Here is a 16,877-nt window from a genome sequence, read left to right on the forward strand (position 1 = left end):
GTGTGCGGAACAAACAACTGACCATTTCGTCGGCTTTCCCCACAGCCTCGTATTTTGAACAAATTTCGTCCAATTTCTTGCCACTTTCGCATCTTTGGGCCACTGGTGCAACTTGAATCCGTCCCTGTTCGTGGTGTTACACCCTCCGACAACACACCGACGAAAGTGAGAAAATGGCGGATTGCTTCCCAACGTGACGTCATCGCTCCGAGAGCGAAAAATAGAAAGGCGTTTAATTCGCCAAAATTCACCCATTTAGAGTTCGGAAATCGGTTAAAAAAATATATGGTCTTTTTTTCTGCAACATCAAGGTATATATTGACGCTTACATAGGTCTGGTGATAATGTTGCTCTTTAAAAATAACGTTCAAAATATTCAAAACATTCTCATGCATTTTAATCCATCCATCCCTTTTCCACCGCACCTGTTCAAGAAGTTGCATTAATGGTAAGAAGTATCTATTATTGGTTAGCTTCAGAATAACAATGTTTTTAAAAAGAATAAGATATTTATTATACTCTAAAAATGTTGATGTTACCTAAAAATGCACGTATTTAGTTGTATTCAGTGTTAAAAAATATTATATGGCTCTCACGGAAATACATTTTAAAAGATTTGGCTTTCATGGCTTTGTCAGCCAAAAAGGTTCCCGACCCCTGTACTAAACCATAGTTTACGCGTACACACACAAGGTATGCTAGTATCATTATGTACTCAATTGTATCTGTTAATGAATTGTATTTTTACTTAGCATATTTTTTTCTATCTTTTTAATATTTATGATGTCACCGCCTTATGGAATGTTTACAATGAAAAAACAAAAATATAGCCAATATTTCAGATGTATAAAAATTCCCACTAATACTGTAATAGTTGTGTAAATCACATTATTTTGATTCTAAATCTTGATAATAGAAAAATACATTTAATAACGGCTCTTTGAAAGGAAAAATACTGCTCCTTTCTAAGAGCCATGACTCCGATCTCTAGATGAAAGGACATGAAGGAGGGCCGTGAAGGCAGCATTGTGGGATACCTTTGTGGGCAGCTCGGGCCACGTCACTAGTCTCCACATAGCAACAGCAACGTTGACCTACATGCTGCCATTCTGCCAGGCTACACACACACACACACACACACACACACACGATGGCGTGCTGCATAAATTACATACTCAGGACAGGTCATGAATCACTCCACCATTTTGGAGGCGCATTTTAACCCTTAAAAAGGAAAAAAACGAACAAGAACTCATTTTCCCCACGGCCCTTGAACTACTTTATTTGACCAAATAGTGCCCGAGATGAAACAAAAAAAAACGCAACCACAAGTCATCTACGGTTAAAATTAATCAAATTTAATACACACACACGACACAGCGCCGTCTTAAAGTGAGAAAATTGCCGTTTATAGCTATTATTTTACCTGAAGAGAGCGTGAAAAAGGCGGAAGGACACAGTTGCTCGTTCCCGGGCTTGGCTAGCAGCAGCGCGAGGCACTAGCACTAGCAAGGCAGTAGCTTGCGCAGTCATCTCCATAGCGGGCACAGTCACAACCCAAACAACAGCACAAACTACTACCTCAGCCAGTACGCAGCCAGCAACAACCACAAAAAAAAGGAAGAAAAACATGTCAAAGTGGAACACAAAAAAAAAAAATCTTCTTTTTCTGCGTAGCCTTGAGAGAAGACCGTTGGTCCTCGTTGTTGGGAATGTGACTTCGCGCTCGTGCACGGACTTGAAATAGAAAGCGAAGCCCCGCCCACTCAGAAGTGCTCCACCCCGCCCCCCCGTGTGGCCACCTCACATAACCCACACTGGGGGGTGTTCAAGTGCACTACTGTTACTGATTGTTTCAGCAGCAGCAGCAATAACTGACTGATTAAAGCCCATCCATTTCTACCGCTTGGTGTATTTTTCTCGAAAGCCTTTTTTTTTTTTTTTTTACACTGAATTTATGTAACTGATTTTTTTAGCTTTGATTTGTAAACTGAATTATTTATTTATTTTTTTACATCAAATTGTGCTGACGATTTAATCGAATAACAATTTGTGAGCAATTTAAAAAAAAAATTTTTTTTAAATACATCCATACATTTTCTACCGCTTGTCCCTTTCGGAGTGTGTTTTACAATTCAGTGTCTAAAAAGTCAGTGTAGAAATAGCCTTAGCTTCAAAACTCAAGACTCACTTCTGGTAAATTAAAGGGGAACATTATCACCAGACCTATGAAAGCGTCAATATATACCTTGATGTTGCAGAAAAAAAGACCATATATTTTTTTAACCGATTTCCGAACTCTAAATGGGTGAATTTTGGCGAATTAAACGCCTTTCTATTATTCGCTCTCAGACGTCACATCGGGAAGCAATCCGCCATTTTCTCAAACACATTACAAACACCGAGTCAAATCAGCTCTGTTATTTTCCGTTTTTTCGACTGTTTTCCGTACCTTATAGACATCATGCCTCGTCGGTGTGTTGTCGGAGGGTGTAACAACACGAACAGGGACGGATTCAAGTTGCACCAGTGGTCCAAAGATGCGAAAGTGGCAATAAATTGGACGTTTGTTCCGCACACTTTACCGACGAAAGCTATGCTACGACAGAGATGGCAAGAATGTGTGGATATCCTGCGACACTCAAAGCAGATGCATTTCCAACTGGACTGAACAGATCAGCTTTCAGGAAAAGAGAGCGGATGAGGGTATGTCTACAGAATATATTAATTGATGAAAACTGGGCTGTCTGCACTCTCAAAGTGCATGTTGTTGCCAAATGTATTTCATATGCTGTAAACCTAGTTCATAGTTGTTAGTTTCCTTTAATGCCAAACACACACATACCAATCGTTGGTTAGAATGCGATCGCCAAATTCGTCCTCGCTTTCTCCCGTGTCGCTGGCTGTCTTGTCGTTTTCGTCGGTTTCGCTTGCATACGGTTCAAACCGATATGGCTCAATAGCTTCAGTTTCTTCTTCAATTTCGTTTTCGCTACCTGCCTCCACACTACAACCATCCGTTTCAATACATGCGTAATCTGTTGAATCGCTTAAGCCGCTGAAATCCGAGTCTGAATCCGAGCTAATGTCGCTATAGCTTGCTGTTCTATGCGCCATGTTTGTTTGTGTTGGCATCACTATGTGACGTCACAGGAAAATGGACGGGTGTATATAACGATGGTTAAAATCAGGCACTTTGAAGCTTTTTTTAGGGATATTGCGTGATGGGTAAAATTTTGAAAAAAACTTCGAAAAATAAAATAAGCCACTGGGAACTGATTTTTAATGGTTTTAACCCTTCTGAAATTGTGATAATGTTCCCCTTTAAGACTGAAGCAGTAGTTCCTGTCTCAGAGCCAGCCATTGAGGTGTCAATCAATCAATCAATCAATCAAAAGTTTTCAGTCACGTGACACGGGTTAACCTGAAGAGAGTCTTGGGTTTGGAAGCAACGAATATTCCTAACTAATTTACAAACTAAATCTTCCATCCATTCATTTACTACCGCTTATTCCCTTCGGGGTCGCTGGGAATAATAATTTTTCTTTGAGAAATGGTATTTCGGGAAAACCAGGAATTTTTGCAGTTAAAAAAAAAAACTTAATTTCTTGTCCTGATTAAGAGGAATATTTTGACGGTGGAACGGTTTATGTGGAAAATGTGGAAGGAGTAGTCGACAGAAAAAGAGTGGAAAAAAGGTGTTGAAAAAACGGGAATTCTGTGAATTCCTGGAATTTTTTTGAACTTGGAAAAATTATCGTTTGAATGTCCAGAGGGGCGCTGGAGCTTATCTCAGCTACATTCGGGCGGAAGGCGGCGTACACCCTGGACAAGTCGCCACCTCATCACAGGGGCCAACACAGATAGACAGACAACATTCACACACTAGGGCCAATTTAGTGTTGCCAATCAACCTACCCCCAGGTGCATGTTTTTGGAGGCGGTAGGAAGCCGGAGTACCCGGAGGGAACCCACGCAGTCACGGAGAGGACATGCAAACTCCCCACAGAAAGATCCAGAGCGCAGCATCGAACCCAGGACCTTCGTATTGTGAGGCAGATGCACTAAACCCTCTTCCACCGTGCTGCCCAAACTAAATCTTATAACACAGAATTTTCAAACAAAACATTTGCTTCCAATGAAATTGTCACAATTTGATCAGTTACATAAGTGTCGAACTAAAAAGCTTTTATAATAGAGAAAGGAATTAACCTCCATAGAAGTGTACAACAGGGGTGGGCGATACTGGGAATTTTGGGCTCGATCCAATACCAAGTAAATACAGGGCTAATATCGACGATACCGATACTTTTGATTTGAAATGTCATGATTTTTGAATAACTTAATGAATTCGCTTCTAGCTAGTTTGATTATGATTTTGAGATCACAGGAAAACTATTTTATGCAACAACAAAACATGTTTTTTTCTATTCATACAACAATTAAAACAATGTACTAGTATATAAATGAAGAATAATTTACTACTATGCACACACAAAAAGTCACCATGACAGGGTTTCTGCAGGTATCAGCAAATCTAATTTAATGCTTTTAATGCCACTCAAAACAAATGTCCTACTGCAGATGGTGAAAACCATAACATTTTGTATAGACACAATTGTAAGCATTTGACGATGATAATCTTTAATAGTTTAAAAGTTTACAATCATTTTTACTCTGTGAATTACAATAGGCTCACAAGACTGTTTAATCTGATCATTTATTGTTCTGTAGTGGTAGCAGCAGCTGCCAGTTGTGGTGGCGACAGCAATGGTTGCTTAGTTGATCACGTCAAAGAAATTTCAATCTCCGTCTTGTGGTTGGCTAATACATGTGCGACTTCACCGCATTACATTTTCTCATGCCGCTGGACATCGAAATTAATGTTTTTTAATGTCATTTAAGGCCCTCATTTTCGCACAATTTGTTAAATGACTTAATGACCCACGGAAACCCTGTATTACAGATGAAGAAAACAACAAAAATACACACAAGTACTAAAATCTAATCAAACAATACAATAATTACCATTAAATGCTGATGTTTGTGAAAATCATAATTAGTAATAAAGAGAGGGGGAGGGGCAAAGTATGCCGCGACAAAGCTGACACTGACAGTCTAGAGAAGACGCTGCTGTTGCATAAAGGGAAAGTTGAGTAATTTTCTTGATGTATAGAAGAAAATCTGCGACAAGGGTATTGATCCCATCACACTAGTATCAATATGATACCAATAGCCACCTTAGCATTGATAATATTGATATTTGGATCAATATGCCCAGCCCTAATGTACAAAGGAAATTGTCATATTATTTTACAGTGTGCATCACTTTGCACATTTTAGCAATAAACCAGATTTCAATAAATACTTTGGGCACACGTGTATGATTATTTTAACATTTTCTCTCATAGGAAAACGCATTTTCTTCTCATACCACCCATAAAAAGCAATCGACACAGAAGAAAACTGTCAGGCACACCCATTGTAGACCTGTCCCATTTATTGACGTGCATCCCTTCACAAGATGGCCGACAAGTGATGACATGGAATGTTGCAGCTCAGATTTGTTTCCTTGCATAAAATCATCACTGTTGAGAATGTTGCAACGGAACCAAAGTGTTCATTTTCAGACCCATAAGGCCCCATTTTTTTCCTCTTCCTGTCCCTCCTAATTACATTAACGTTTGTCAAACATTGCGGTCAGTCTGTATATGAAAATGGAGGGAAGAGGATGGGGGCGGGGTTGGGGGGGGTGTAACCAATGACGCGCGGTAGGATGAGGAATCTGATTTGGCCTGAGGGTGGTGCTCTTAAATCTCAGGTCACTTTGGGTCCTCATGGATGGAGCTCACGTGGAGTTCATGTGTGTCCACTTTTAAAGCACATGGATCAAGAAGACACATTCAAGATTTCTTCATCATTTAAAAAAACAAAACAAACCCAAAAACATGTCAGGAGTCTCCATTCTGGACCAGCCTGGTCATAGGGGGCTGCATGAAGTCTTTAAAGGGCCCCAGAGCCTCTTTCAGGGCCGAGCTGACCTCCGAGGAGGAGCAGGTAATGCACTCCACCAGCGTGGGGTACAAGGCGATCACCTGAGCCCACGTGCTGTCGTCCACTGCCGAGCAAAGGGAGGGGCACATTATTTCCTCCCCACAGGCGCAGGGCATTGATTTTCACTCCCGAACGGCACTTCCAGGACGCAATTTTAATAACATCTCAATTCCATCTTCTGTGGTGGCGGGGAAAGAAAAAATTCTCACAATTGGCCTTGTTGGGAAAATATACCGTAAATTCCAGACTATAAACCGCTACTTTTTTTTCCTACGCTTTGAACCCTTTGGCCCATAAAACTGTGTGGCTGATTCATGGATTTTTCTTTGCTGATGGCCATAGAGCAGGGGTCGGCGAGCCGCATGCGGCTCTTTGATCACTCTGATGCGGCTCAGCTGCATACTTGCCGACCCCCCCGATTTTACCGGGAGGTTTCCGGATTTCAGTGCCTCTCCCGGAAATCTCCCGGCGCAAACATTCTCCGATTTTCACCCGGACAACAATATTGAGGGCGTGCCGTGATGGCACTGCCTTTAACGTCCTCTAAAACATGTCGTCGCAGCCGCTTTTACACCATGCTATCTGCGTGCCGGCCCGGTCACATGTAGTATGTGGCCTCTACTTACACACGTAAGTGACTACAAGGCATACTTGGTCAACAGCCATACAGGTTACACTGAGGGTTGTGACATAAACAACTTTAACACTCTTACTAATATGCACCACACTGTGAACCCACACCAAACATGAATGACAAACACATTTCGGGAGAACATCCGCACTGTAACACAACAGAACAAATACCCAGAATCCCATGCATCCCTAACTCTTCCGGGCTACATTATACACCCCCACTACCACCAAACCCCGCCCACCTCAATCGACGCACGGAGGGGGGGGTTGGTGGTAGCGGGGGTGTATAATGTAGCCTGGAAGAGTTTGGGATGCATGGGATTCTGGGTATTTGTTCTGTTGTGTTTATGTTGTGTTAAAGTGCGGTTGTTCTCCCGAAATGTGTTTGTCATTCGTGTTTGGTGTGGGTTCACAGTGTGGCGCATATTTGTAACAGTGTTAAAGTTGTTTATACGGCCACCCTCTGTGTGACATGTATGGCTGTTGAAAAAGTATGCCTTGCAGTCACTTATGTGTGTCTGCAGAAGCCGCATACAACATGTGACTGGGCTGGCAAGCTGTTTGTACAGATTGTAGAGGGCGCTAAAGGCAGTGCCATCATAGCACGCCCTTATTATTGTTGTTTGGGTGAAAATCAGCAGACATTCGAGAGAATAGTTGCTCTGAAATTCGGGAGTCTCCTGGAAAAATGGGGAGGGTTGGCAAATGTGATGCTGTCAAGCGGCATTCATATAAAACTCACGGGCCGCACTAACATTACATTTTCATATTAAGGTGCGGGCCGCGTGTCTGAGACCCCTGGTTTATACATAGCACAAAGCAAAAAAAAAAAGCTTTGTATGCAGTGTTATTTCATTTTAAATTTCAAAAGAGTTTTGTGGCTCCCATTGTTTTCTTTATTTTGTGAAACGGGTCAAAATGGCTCTTTGAGTGGTAAAGGTTGCCGACCCCTGCCATAGAGCAAATAGTTTTCATGAAACACATGCAAAAACACTTAAATGGAGTGTTTTTGTTTGTGCTATGGCGCTATCTTTTGGACGAGTTTGCTCACTACAGGTGCTGCTGGGTGAATGAATGCCTATAAGTGTTTCCTGCTGTTTAATGATTTGAACCGCAAGTAGAAGTGCCCTTTGGTCTTCTAGCCGTCCATAGCGGTTTTTCTTATATGGACTCTTCATTTATCATGCCAAGCAACATTTGTAAGTTTTACAATATAACTAAAACAATTCTTTCTTACTTAACCGCCCCATGTGTGATGTCCGTAGGAGTGTTTTCATGAATATTTGTATATAATGAAGCTTGCGTCATTAGCAATAGCTAATATGCTAACACGTTTGCGACCGTCTGTGTAAGTATTAACTTACAATGGCATTCTTTTTGTATTGTTTCAGTTTCACAAATTCCTCAGTAAATTCCCCAAAATGACACTGTAGAATTATTGAGTCTGTTTAGCTGATTGGAGAGCTAGCTTCTGCAGCTAGTGGGTCCATGACGATGACCTCTGTTTTGTTTGATCAGCCGTTTTACTGCCGTGTTACAGGCACTGTTTGGAAACAATTAAGGTATGTAAATAAACATTTACAAAATCTTTCTGTGTAAATAACTCATTCCACAACGTATATATCTTCGGCTTATAGTCCAGTGCGGCGAATATATGGAAGGAAATGGGTTTTTCTTCAAAGAATTTAGTGGGTGCGGTTTATATACCATGCTCAATAGCCCGGAAAAGAAAAGGAGACATTGAACACTTTGATACTCACCGTTTTCTGGCTGGGTCTTTTTCAACGAGTCCATCAACGTACTGATAGCTTTCAGAACAAAGATGATTTCTGTCACTTGTTGCCTAAAGAAGAAAAATAAAATACATTTGACAAAAACCCCACTATGTTTTACACCATAATCCTCCAAGTTTGGTCCCGTAACCTCACTTGAAATTTCTCACACTGTAACAGAGCCTTCAGCCGACTCAGCACAAAAGTTGGTACACACTTTTAGAGGACTGAGAAGAACAATGGAACCTTGATCTACAAAGTTAATTGGTTTAAAAGTCTCTATTTTAGTGAAGGTTTGTACACAATATAAAATGCTACATAATACTGTATATCAAACACAATAAAGAGCTGTTTGAGATATATATTTGTTTACACACAAACGCCCACACACACATAGTTTCTTAAAAGTGTGTTTTTTAAACCAAAACAGGGACTTCTGTGGAGGCTAGAGCCAATTAATCATATTCACATTGCTCCTTATGGTTATCTCTGCTTCACTATACAAACTTTTCGATTTACGAACCATGTTCAAGAGCTAATTAAGTTGGTAAATTGAGGTTCCACTAGTCATGATGTAAAGCATTTATTGTTACAGTTTTATAAATTCCTCAGTAAATTCACCAAATCGTCCCTGTGGAGTTATTGAGTCTGTTTAGCTGATTGGAGAGCTAGCTTCCGCAGCTAGTGGGTCCATGGCGATGACTTCTGTTTTGTTTGATCTTCTGTTTTGTTTGATCAGCCGTTTTACTGCCGTGTTACAGAGACTGTTTGGAAACAATTAAGGTATGTAAAAAAACATTTACAAAATCTTTTTGTGTAAATAATTTTATTATATATATATATATATATATATATATATATATATATATATATATATATATTAGGGCTGCAACTAACGATTAATTTGATAATCGATTAATCTGTCGATTACTTCGATTAATCGATTAATAATCGGATAAAAGAGACAAACTACATTTATATCCTTTCCAGTATTTTATTGGGGGGGAAAAACAGCATACTGGCACCATACTTATTTTGATTATTGTTTCTCAGCTGTTTGTACATGTTGCAGTTTATAAATAAAGGTTTATAAAAAAAAATAAAAAATAAAAAAATAAAAATAAAAATGCCTCTGCAAGGCAACAAGAGAAGTATCCTACACTTCTCTTTTGTAAAGTAAATCTGAACAGCCGATATGGGCATCTACATCAACTATATGATTTGCCTGAGAAGCTGGACAGGACAAAAAAAAAAAAAATTGCCTCTGTGCATGGGCATAGCATAGATCCAACGAATCGATGACTAAAATAATCGCCAACTATTTCTATAACCGATTTTAATCGATTTAATCGATGAGTTGGTGCAGCCCTAATATATATATATATATATATATATATATATATATATATATATATATATATATGTGTGTGTGTGTGTGTGTTTGCGGCTTATAGGGCAGTGGGGCTATTATGAAAAAATATATTTTTCTAACATTTATTGGGTACGGCTTATATACATACCGGTGCGCTCTATAGTCCGTAAAATACGGTACTTGTCAGTTAAAGTACCAGTGTGCATGGTAGATGTGGGCGGTATAGCGATGGAAATGTAGATAGCACCCCACAATTCTAAAAACTCCTCACGTTAACCAATTTACTAAAAATAAAACCTCCTTTAGTTTGTCTTTTGAGGTTACCATCGACATGTCTTCTCTATTTAGTTTTAAATTCCCAATATGAAGCATTTTAAGGGAGTTGCGGTACAGGGGCGTACCTGGGCAGGGGGCAACGCCCGCTCAGCCGCTCATCCTCCACGTAGCGCTGGAGGACGTCCTGCGACCGCTTGAGGAGCACGGAGAGCGCCATGCGCGAGATGTAGCCCTCTTGCGGCGTGGACGCCTTGTTGCTGAATGAGAACTGCAGCAGGGTCTCAAAGCACACCTTGGAGAAGCCCTCCCGCATCCGTACGTCGATCTCGGCTTCTGTCAAAAGACACCATTATTGTGCTACTTTTTGTTGTATATTTTGATACAAATAAAAACATATTAAAGACTGTTAACCAAAGATTATCTAAGATTGAACTCAAGTGAAATGTTCCTTGGCTGAAATATTTGTGTTTAACTTGACGACAGTATTTGCAAAACATTGTGGTTTGAGAACCAATGTCGCAGTTAGCGTCAGAGGCAACATGGCGCCCTACCTGTGAATGAAGGCGACTGTGAGTGGATGGAGCCTTTATTGAGCATGGCCATGACTTGGCCCACAAAGTCTTTGGGGATGAAATTGGCAAACGGTAAAATCTCTGTGCTGATCAGCTGGACCACCTAAAAGAAAAACAATACAACAATAAAGCGGACACGAGGGAACATGACAAAAGTCACACCGACGACGTCATTTTTGTTACGTATTTACCTCGACGTCAATGGCTTCATTCTTTTGAAATTCCTGAATGGACAAGTTATCTGGAGGCGAACTGTAAACAACACAAAAAAATAAACCTGATCAATGTGATTGAAATGGCAGCAACCAGCTGGGGACCATTAGTTGGCCCGAGTAGTTTGATACTTGAAGGGGAACTGCTCTTTTTTTATTTTGCCTATCATTCACAATACATATGCAAGACAAGAACACGTTTTTTTGTTTGTTTTTTTAGTATTCTAACCCGCAAATAAAACGCTAGCAAAAGATAGCTAACAATCAAGGTAATGGGATTCAATCTATTCCGCCTATAAAGCACACTAAAAAACCTCCAAAAACCTCCATCAACGATTTATAAAGACGCTGTAGTATCTATGCATATTCATAATAACGTGATATATACATTTTTGGGGTCATTTTAAACATACAGCAGCTTGTTAATTTCACAGACGCATCAAAACGTCTGCTATTTCCTACTAATGACGGCAGACAACAAAGAATACTTTGGGACAAATCCAGAAGGTTATTTTTTCGAGCCTGAAAATAAGGAGGATGATCTACAAGTTTTAGAAGCCGAGTGATAAGCAGATCCAGCAAGTATTGCAATTGTATTCTAAGTATTATACTATTGCTAAGTGCAATAGTAGCTGTAAATAGTTAATAGTGGTAAAATAAAAAAATATAAATTAGTCACTTACTGTACAATGTCTGCTCTCATTAGGAGGCCAACTGATGGGATGTTTATATCATTCCGTTTAGATGAATAATTATTAATAATTCTCAAACAGGTAAAAAAAAAAAAAAGGCGAAACAAATGTGTCTTTATCACCATCTCCGGGTCTAAGTTGAATACCAAAGTTGACCAATTACTTGGTTTAGGGCCACAACCTTCTACTATACCAGGGGTCGGCAACCCAAAATGTTGAAAGAGCCATATTGGACCAAAAATACAAAAACAAATGTCTGGAGCCACAAAAAATTAAAAGCCATATTACATACAGATAGTGTGTCATGAGATATAAATTGAATTAAGAGGACTTAAAGGAAACTAAATGACCTCAAATATAGCTACAAATGAGGCATAATGATGTAATATGTACATATAGCTAGTCTAAATAGCATGTTAGCATCGATTAGCTTGCAGTCATGCATTGACCAAATATGCCCGATTAGCACTACACACAAGTCAATAACATCAACAAAACTCACCTTTGTGCATTCACGCACAACGTTAAAAGTGTGGTGGACAAAATGAGAAAGAAAAAGAAGTGGCATAAAACACGTCCTAGAAAGTCGGAGAAAGTTATACATGTAAACAAACTAAGGTGAGTTCAAGGACCGCCAAAATAAGTAGGACAAAACGGCGCTCCCCAAATACTCAAATCAGTGAAGCATGTTTAATATAAACAGTGTGCTTTATAACAATTAGGGAGGTTTGTGTCATGTTTTTCCTCCTACAGAAACCATATTAACACAAAAAAAATTTTTTTTCCCCTCATCTTTTTCCATTTTTCATACATTTTTGAAAAAGCTCCAGAGAGCCACCAGGGCGGCGCTAAAGAGCTGCATGCGGCTCTAGAGCCGCGGGTTGCCGACCCCCGTACTATACAAATGTGATGAATGATTTATAATCTAGAACTAACTTTTACCAACTCAGAGATGATGCAGCAGCTCACCGGCAAAGTATGTCAATAGATACATAAGCTAGTTAGCTCTCTGTGATCATGGTAAAAGTAGTTCCTCTGATCAGCTGATAACTATTGTTCATACTAGGTTAATATTCAGCTCACAACATGTAAATGGAGTATTGTTGGCAGTTTTTAAATGTGTTTTTTAGACTGCTTTATGGGTGTTCTTGTCTTGCGTAGGGATTGTCAAAGATAGGCAGCATTTTAAAAAAAGTGCAGTTCCCCTTTAAGGCAGTAAATTAAAAAACATGTTGTCACAGGCGATGTTTTTGCAAGTGGGAATGCGTACCCACTTCGGCCCAGAAAAACACGAGGGATGACGTCATGATTATAGTCGACGACAAATTTTATTGTCGACATTTGAACGATCGTTGCAGTCCTCGTCATTGGTCAGCAACCATCCAACGCTAACCCATGGCGATAGGGTAAGCTAACATTAGTATGTGACCTCACATCTTCTCCTAGAGAAGAATGAAGTGGAGACAATAGGGTATTACACTTAAGTGTCCTGAGCTACAGTATAGAAACAGGCGAAGCTAATGTTAGCATGTTTGTTTATATTTATCTTTTCTAACAGTGTATCCTCAAATGACGCAATGGTTGAATCTGAATCTGCTCAACCAATGAGGGACAGGTAGCGGTTTATGTCATGTGACAGACGTGCTTGATTAGATACTTAGAAATAGTTAACGGTGGAAAGGCGTACCTTCTGGTAAAGAGAAAGTCTTCAAAGGCGTTGGCCAGCTCGGGCCACATGGTGTCAAACTTCCCAGAGGAGGAGTGCTGCCGGGCCACTGGCAGCCCGATGGACAGGACCTTGAGCAGGGAGGAGACGGCCAGCTTCCAGGTGCTCTCCGACGGACACGCGTACTTCAGACCCAGTGGCATTCTCAGCGTCTGGAGACGAGAGGAAGGAAAGAATGCCGAGGTTGAAAACTGAAGTTGCTTGAAAATGTGGAACTAAACAATTTCGAAGAACAAGTAAGTGACATTTAGTATACACACCAACAACGGACAATTTGGACTTAAACCTGAGTTTGAGAAAAATTTGCCTTAAAAGTAAACACCACAAACAAGTTTTTTTTTGTTTGTTTGTTTTTTTAATACGCTACAGCAGTGGTTCTCAAAACATTTTCACCAAATAACGTCATAAAAAAAAACCACAATAATGACCAATATTAAAATACAGTAGCGTAGTGGCCTACATATTCATTAATAACAAGTCAGAGGTTTTAGTTAACTAGAATATTTAATATTCTTGGCCACTGTAACATTACACAGTTTGAACAGTAACACTGTGTGTTTGAACATATGAAAATAAAACACTGTACTTTAATCAAGTGATTCTTTGCTCTACCACTAGATGGAGCCCGCGTACCAAAGTTTGAGAATACCTGCACTACAGTACCCTATTGAAGAAACACCTGGTTAAATCTTCATTTACATTTTCAGGAACGCTTTTTTCTCAACAGTCATAAGATTTTACAACACATTACTGTTAATACTGTGATCTGCTTTTTTTCCTTGGGGTGCAAAAATTTTCGCTCGGTGTGCAATATGTATGTCAAGATAATGTTTCCGTTTAATCATTTAAACATAGTACAATCAGTTAGTGTGCAATATATATATATATATATATATATATATATATATATATATATATATATATATATATATATATATATATATATATACACACACACACACACACACACACACACACACACACACACACACACACACACAGGTAAAAGCCAGTAAATTAGAATATTTTGGAAAAACTTGATTTATTTCAGTAATTGCATTCAAAAGGTGTAACTTGTACATTATATTTATTCATTGCACACAGACTGATGCATTCAAATGTTTATTTCATTTAATTTTGATGATTTGAAGTGGCAACAAATGAAAATCCAAAATTCCGTGTGTCACAAAATTAGAATATTACTTAAGGCTAATACAAAAAAGGGATTTTTTAGAAATGTTGGCCAACTGAAAAGTATGAAAATGAAAAATATGAGCATGTACAATACTCAATACTTGGTTGGAGCTCCTTTTGCCTCAATTACTGCGTTAATGCGGCGTGGCATGGAGTCGATGAGTTTCTGGCACTGCTCAGGTGTTATGAGAGCCCAGGTTGCTCTGATAGTGGCCTTCAACTCTTCTGCATTTTTGGGTCTGGCATTCTGCATCTTCCTTTTCACAATACCCCACAGATTTTCTATGGGGCTAAGGTCAGGGGAGTTGGCGGGCCAATTTAGAACAGAAATACCATGGTCCGTAAACCAGGCACGAGTAGATTTTGCGCTGTGTGCAGGCGCCAAGTCCTGTTGGAACTTGAAATCTCCATCTCCATAGAGCAGGTCAGCAGCAGGAAGCATGAAGTGCTCTAAAACTTGCTGGTAGACGGCTGCGTTGACCCTGGATCTCAGGAAACAGAGTGGACCGACACCAGCAGATGACATGGCACCCCAAACCATCACTGATGGTGGAAACTTTACACTAGACTTCAGGCAACGTGGATCCTGTGCCTCTCCTGTCTTCCTCCAGACTCTGGGACCTCGATTTCCAAAGGAAATGCAAAATTTGTATGGTTGGGTGATGGTTTGGGGTGCCATGTCATCTGCTGGTGTCGGTCCACTCTGTTTCCTGAGATCCAGGGTCAACGCAGCCGTCTACCAGCAAGTTTTAGAGCACTTCATGCTTCCTACTGCTGACCTGCTCTATGGAGATGGAGATTTCAAGTTCCAACAGGACTTGGCGCCTGCACACAGCGCAAAATCTACCCGTGCCTGGTTTACGGACCATGGTATTTCTGTTCTAAATTGGCCCGCCAACTCCCCTGACCTTAGCCCCATAGAAAATCTGTGGGGTATTGTGAAAAGGAAGATGCAGAATGCCAGACCCAAAAACGCAGAAGAGTTGAAGGCCACTATCAGAGCAACCTGGGCTCTCATAACACCTGAGCAGTGCCAGAAACTCATCGACTCCATGCCACGCCGCATTAACGCAGTAATTGAGGCAAAAGGAGCTCCAACCAAGTATTGAGTATTGTACATGCTCATATTTTTCATTTTCATACTTTTCAGTTGGCCAACATTTCTAAAAATCCCTTTTTTGTATTAGCCTTAAGTAATATTCTAATTTTGTGACACACGGAATTTTGGATTTTCATTTGTTGCCACTTCAAATCATCAAAATTATATGAAATAAACATTTGAATGCATCAGTCTGTGTGCAATGAATAATTATAATGTACAAGTTACACCTTTTGAATGCAATTACTGAAATAAATCAAGTTTTTCAAAATATTCTAATTTACTGGCTTTTACCTGTATATATATATATATATATATATATATATATATATATATATATATATATGGTAACACTTTAGTATGGTGAACATATGTTAATAAGCAACTAATTAATGGTGAATATGTTTGACTTAATTTAGAGTTATTTGGACACTAGGGGAACATATAAGGATAAGGGTTAGGGTTACTAATAAGCAATAATTCTGAGGTTAAGGGAAGACTCTTAGTTAATGGCTTACTGGTTGTATAATAAGGCCATGCAGAATAAGGTATTAATAAGTACTTATTAATGACTAATTAAGAGCCAATATGTTACTAATTTGCATGTTAATAAGCAACTATTTAATGGTGAATATGTTCCCCGTACTAAGTGTTACCATATATATATATATATATATACATACAATGTATGTACATTGGTGGTAACAGTGGGGTTCTTATTACTACTCAGTTAGTGTTTGAAAAATTACTTTAAAAAAGTAAATAATTATAGTTACTTCTTACTTCACCAAAAAAGTAATTTCACTGAATTACGAACGGAATTACCCTTTGAGAAATGTAATTATATACTAGGGAAAATAATAATTGCGTTACTTAAAACAACAAAAAACTTAAAATATCTGGCATTATGCAGTTGAGATGTTTCATGAGACCAGAGTGTATATGACTTCAAAGGGCGGTGTATGTGCCTTTAAAGGGTGGGGTATGTGCCTGTTGCTAAGCAATGTGTAACGTCAGCGCCCAGACAGTGCAGCATTAGCTTGGCTGTTGTTGCTAGCTCAGACTCGCAGTTTGCAGGCAGTGAGGGCAGCTCTGTTGAATATTTTTACTGGATTCTGTTATCACTAGTTAATATATAAATTGAATGTGCTTCGATGGCTGTAGTCTCCTTGTCCACAAATGGGGTCTTGCAAGATTGCAAGCTTGTCACTTCAATCATTGATTTGTTGTTCGTACTTCCCCCGAAGTAGTAGTGTGTTTGTGTGCTTGTACTTG

At 39.5% G+C, this 16,877-nt stretch overlaps 1 protein-coding gene across 4 annotated transcripts in view; it reads right to left on the bottom strand.

The window, feature by feature from the left end:
- Nucleotides 1–4,516: 4,516 nt before the first annotated feature.
- The window catches only part of mon2 (MON2 homolog, regulator of endosome-to-Golgi trafficking), a 90,565-nt gene continuing 78,204 nt past the window's right edge, over nt 4,517–16,877 (bottom strand). For 2 of the 4 annotated variants that reach the window (XM_061924866.1, XM_061924864.1), the window contains 6 exons: nt 13,271–13,461; nt 10,871–10,931; nt 10,659–10,782; nt 10,233–10,440; nt 8,448–8,530; nt 4,517–6,118 (listed from right to left, as the gene is read on the bottom strand). In XM_061924866.1, coding sequence (XP_061780850.1) covers nt 5,952–6,118; nt 8,448–8,530; nt 10,233–10,440; nt 10,659–10,782; nt 10,871–10,931; nt 13,271–13,461 — 834 coding nt within the window. In that variant the 3' untranslated portion in view covers nt 4,517–5,951. Of the gene's footprint in view, nt 6,233–8,447; nt 8,531–10,232; nt 10,441–10,658; nt 10,783–10,870; nt 10,932–13,270; nt 13,462–16,877 lie in introns of all 4 variants that reach the window. The other 2 variants (XM_061924865.1, XM_061924867.1) reach the window with 2 other exon arrangements.

The sequence above is a fragment of the Nerophis lumbriciformis genome, linkage group LG29 (assembly GCF_033978685.3).
Source record: "Nerophis lumbriciformis linkage group LG29, RoL_Nlum_v2.1, whole genome shotgun sequence".
In the NCBI taxonomy this organism is placed as follows: domain Eukaryota; kingdom Metazoa; phylum Chordata; class Actinopteri; order Syngnathiformes; family Syngnathidae; genus Nerophis; species Nerophis lumbriciformis.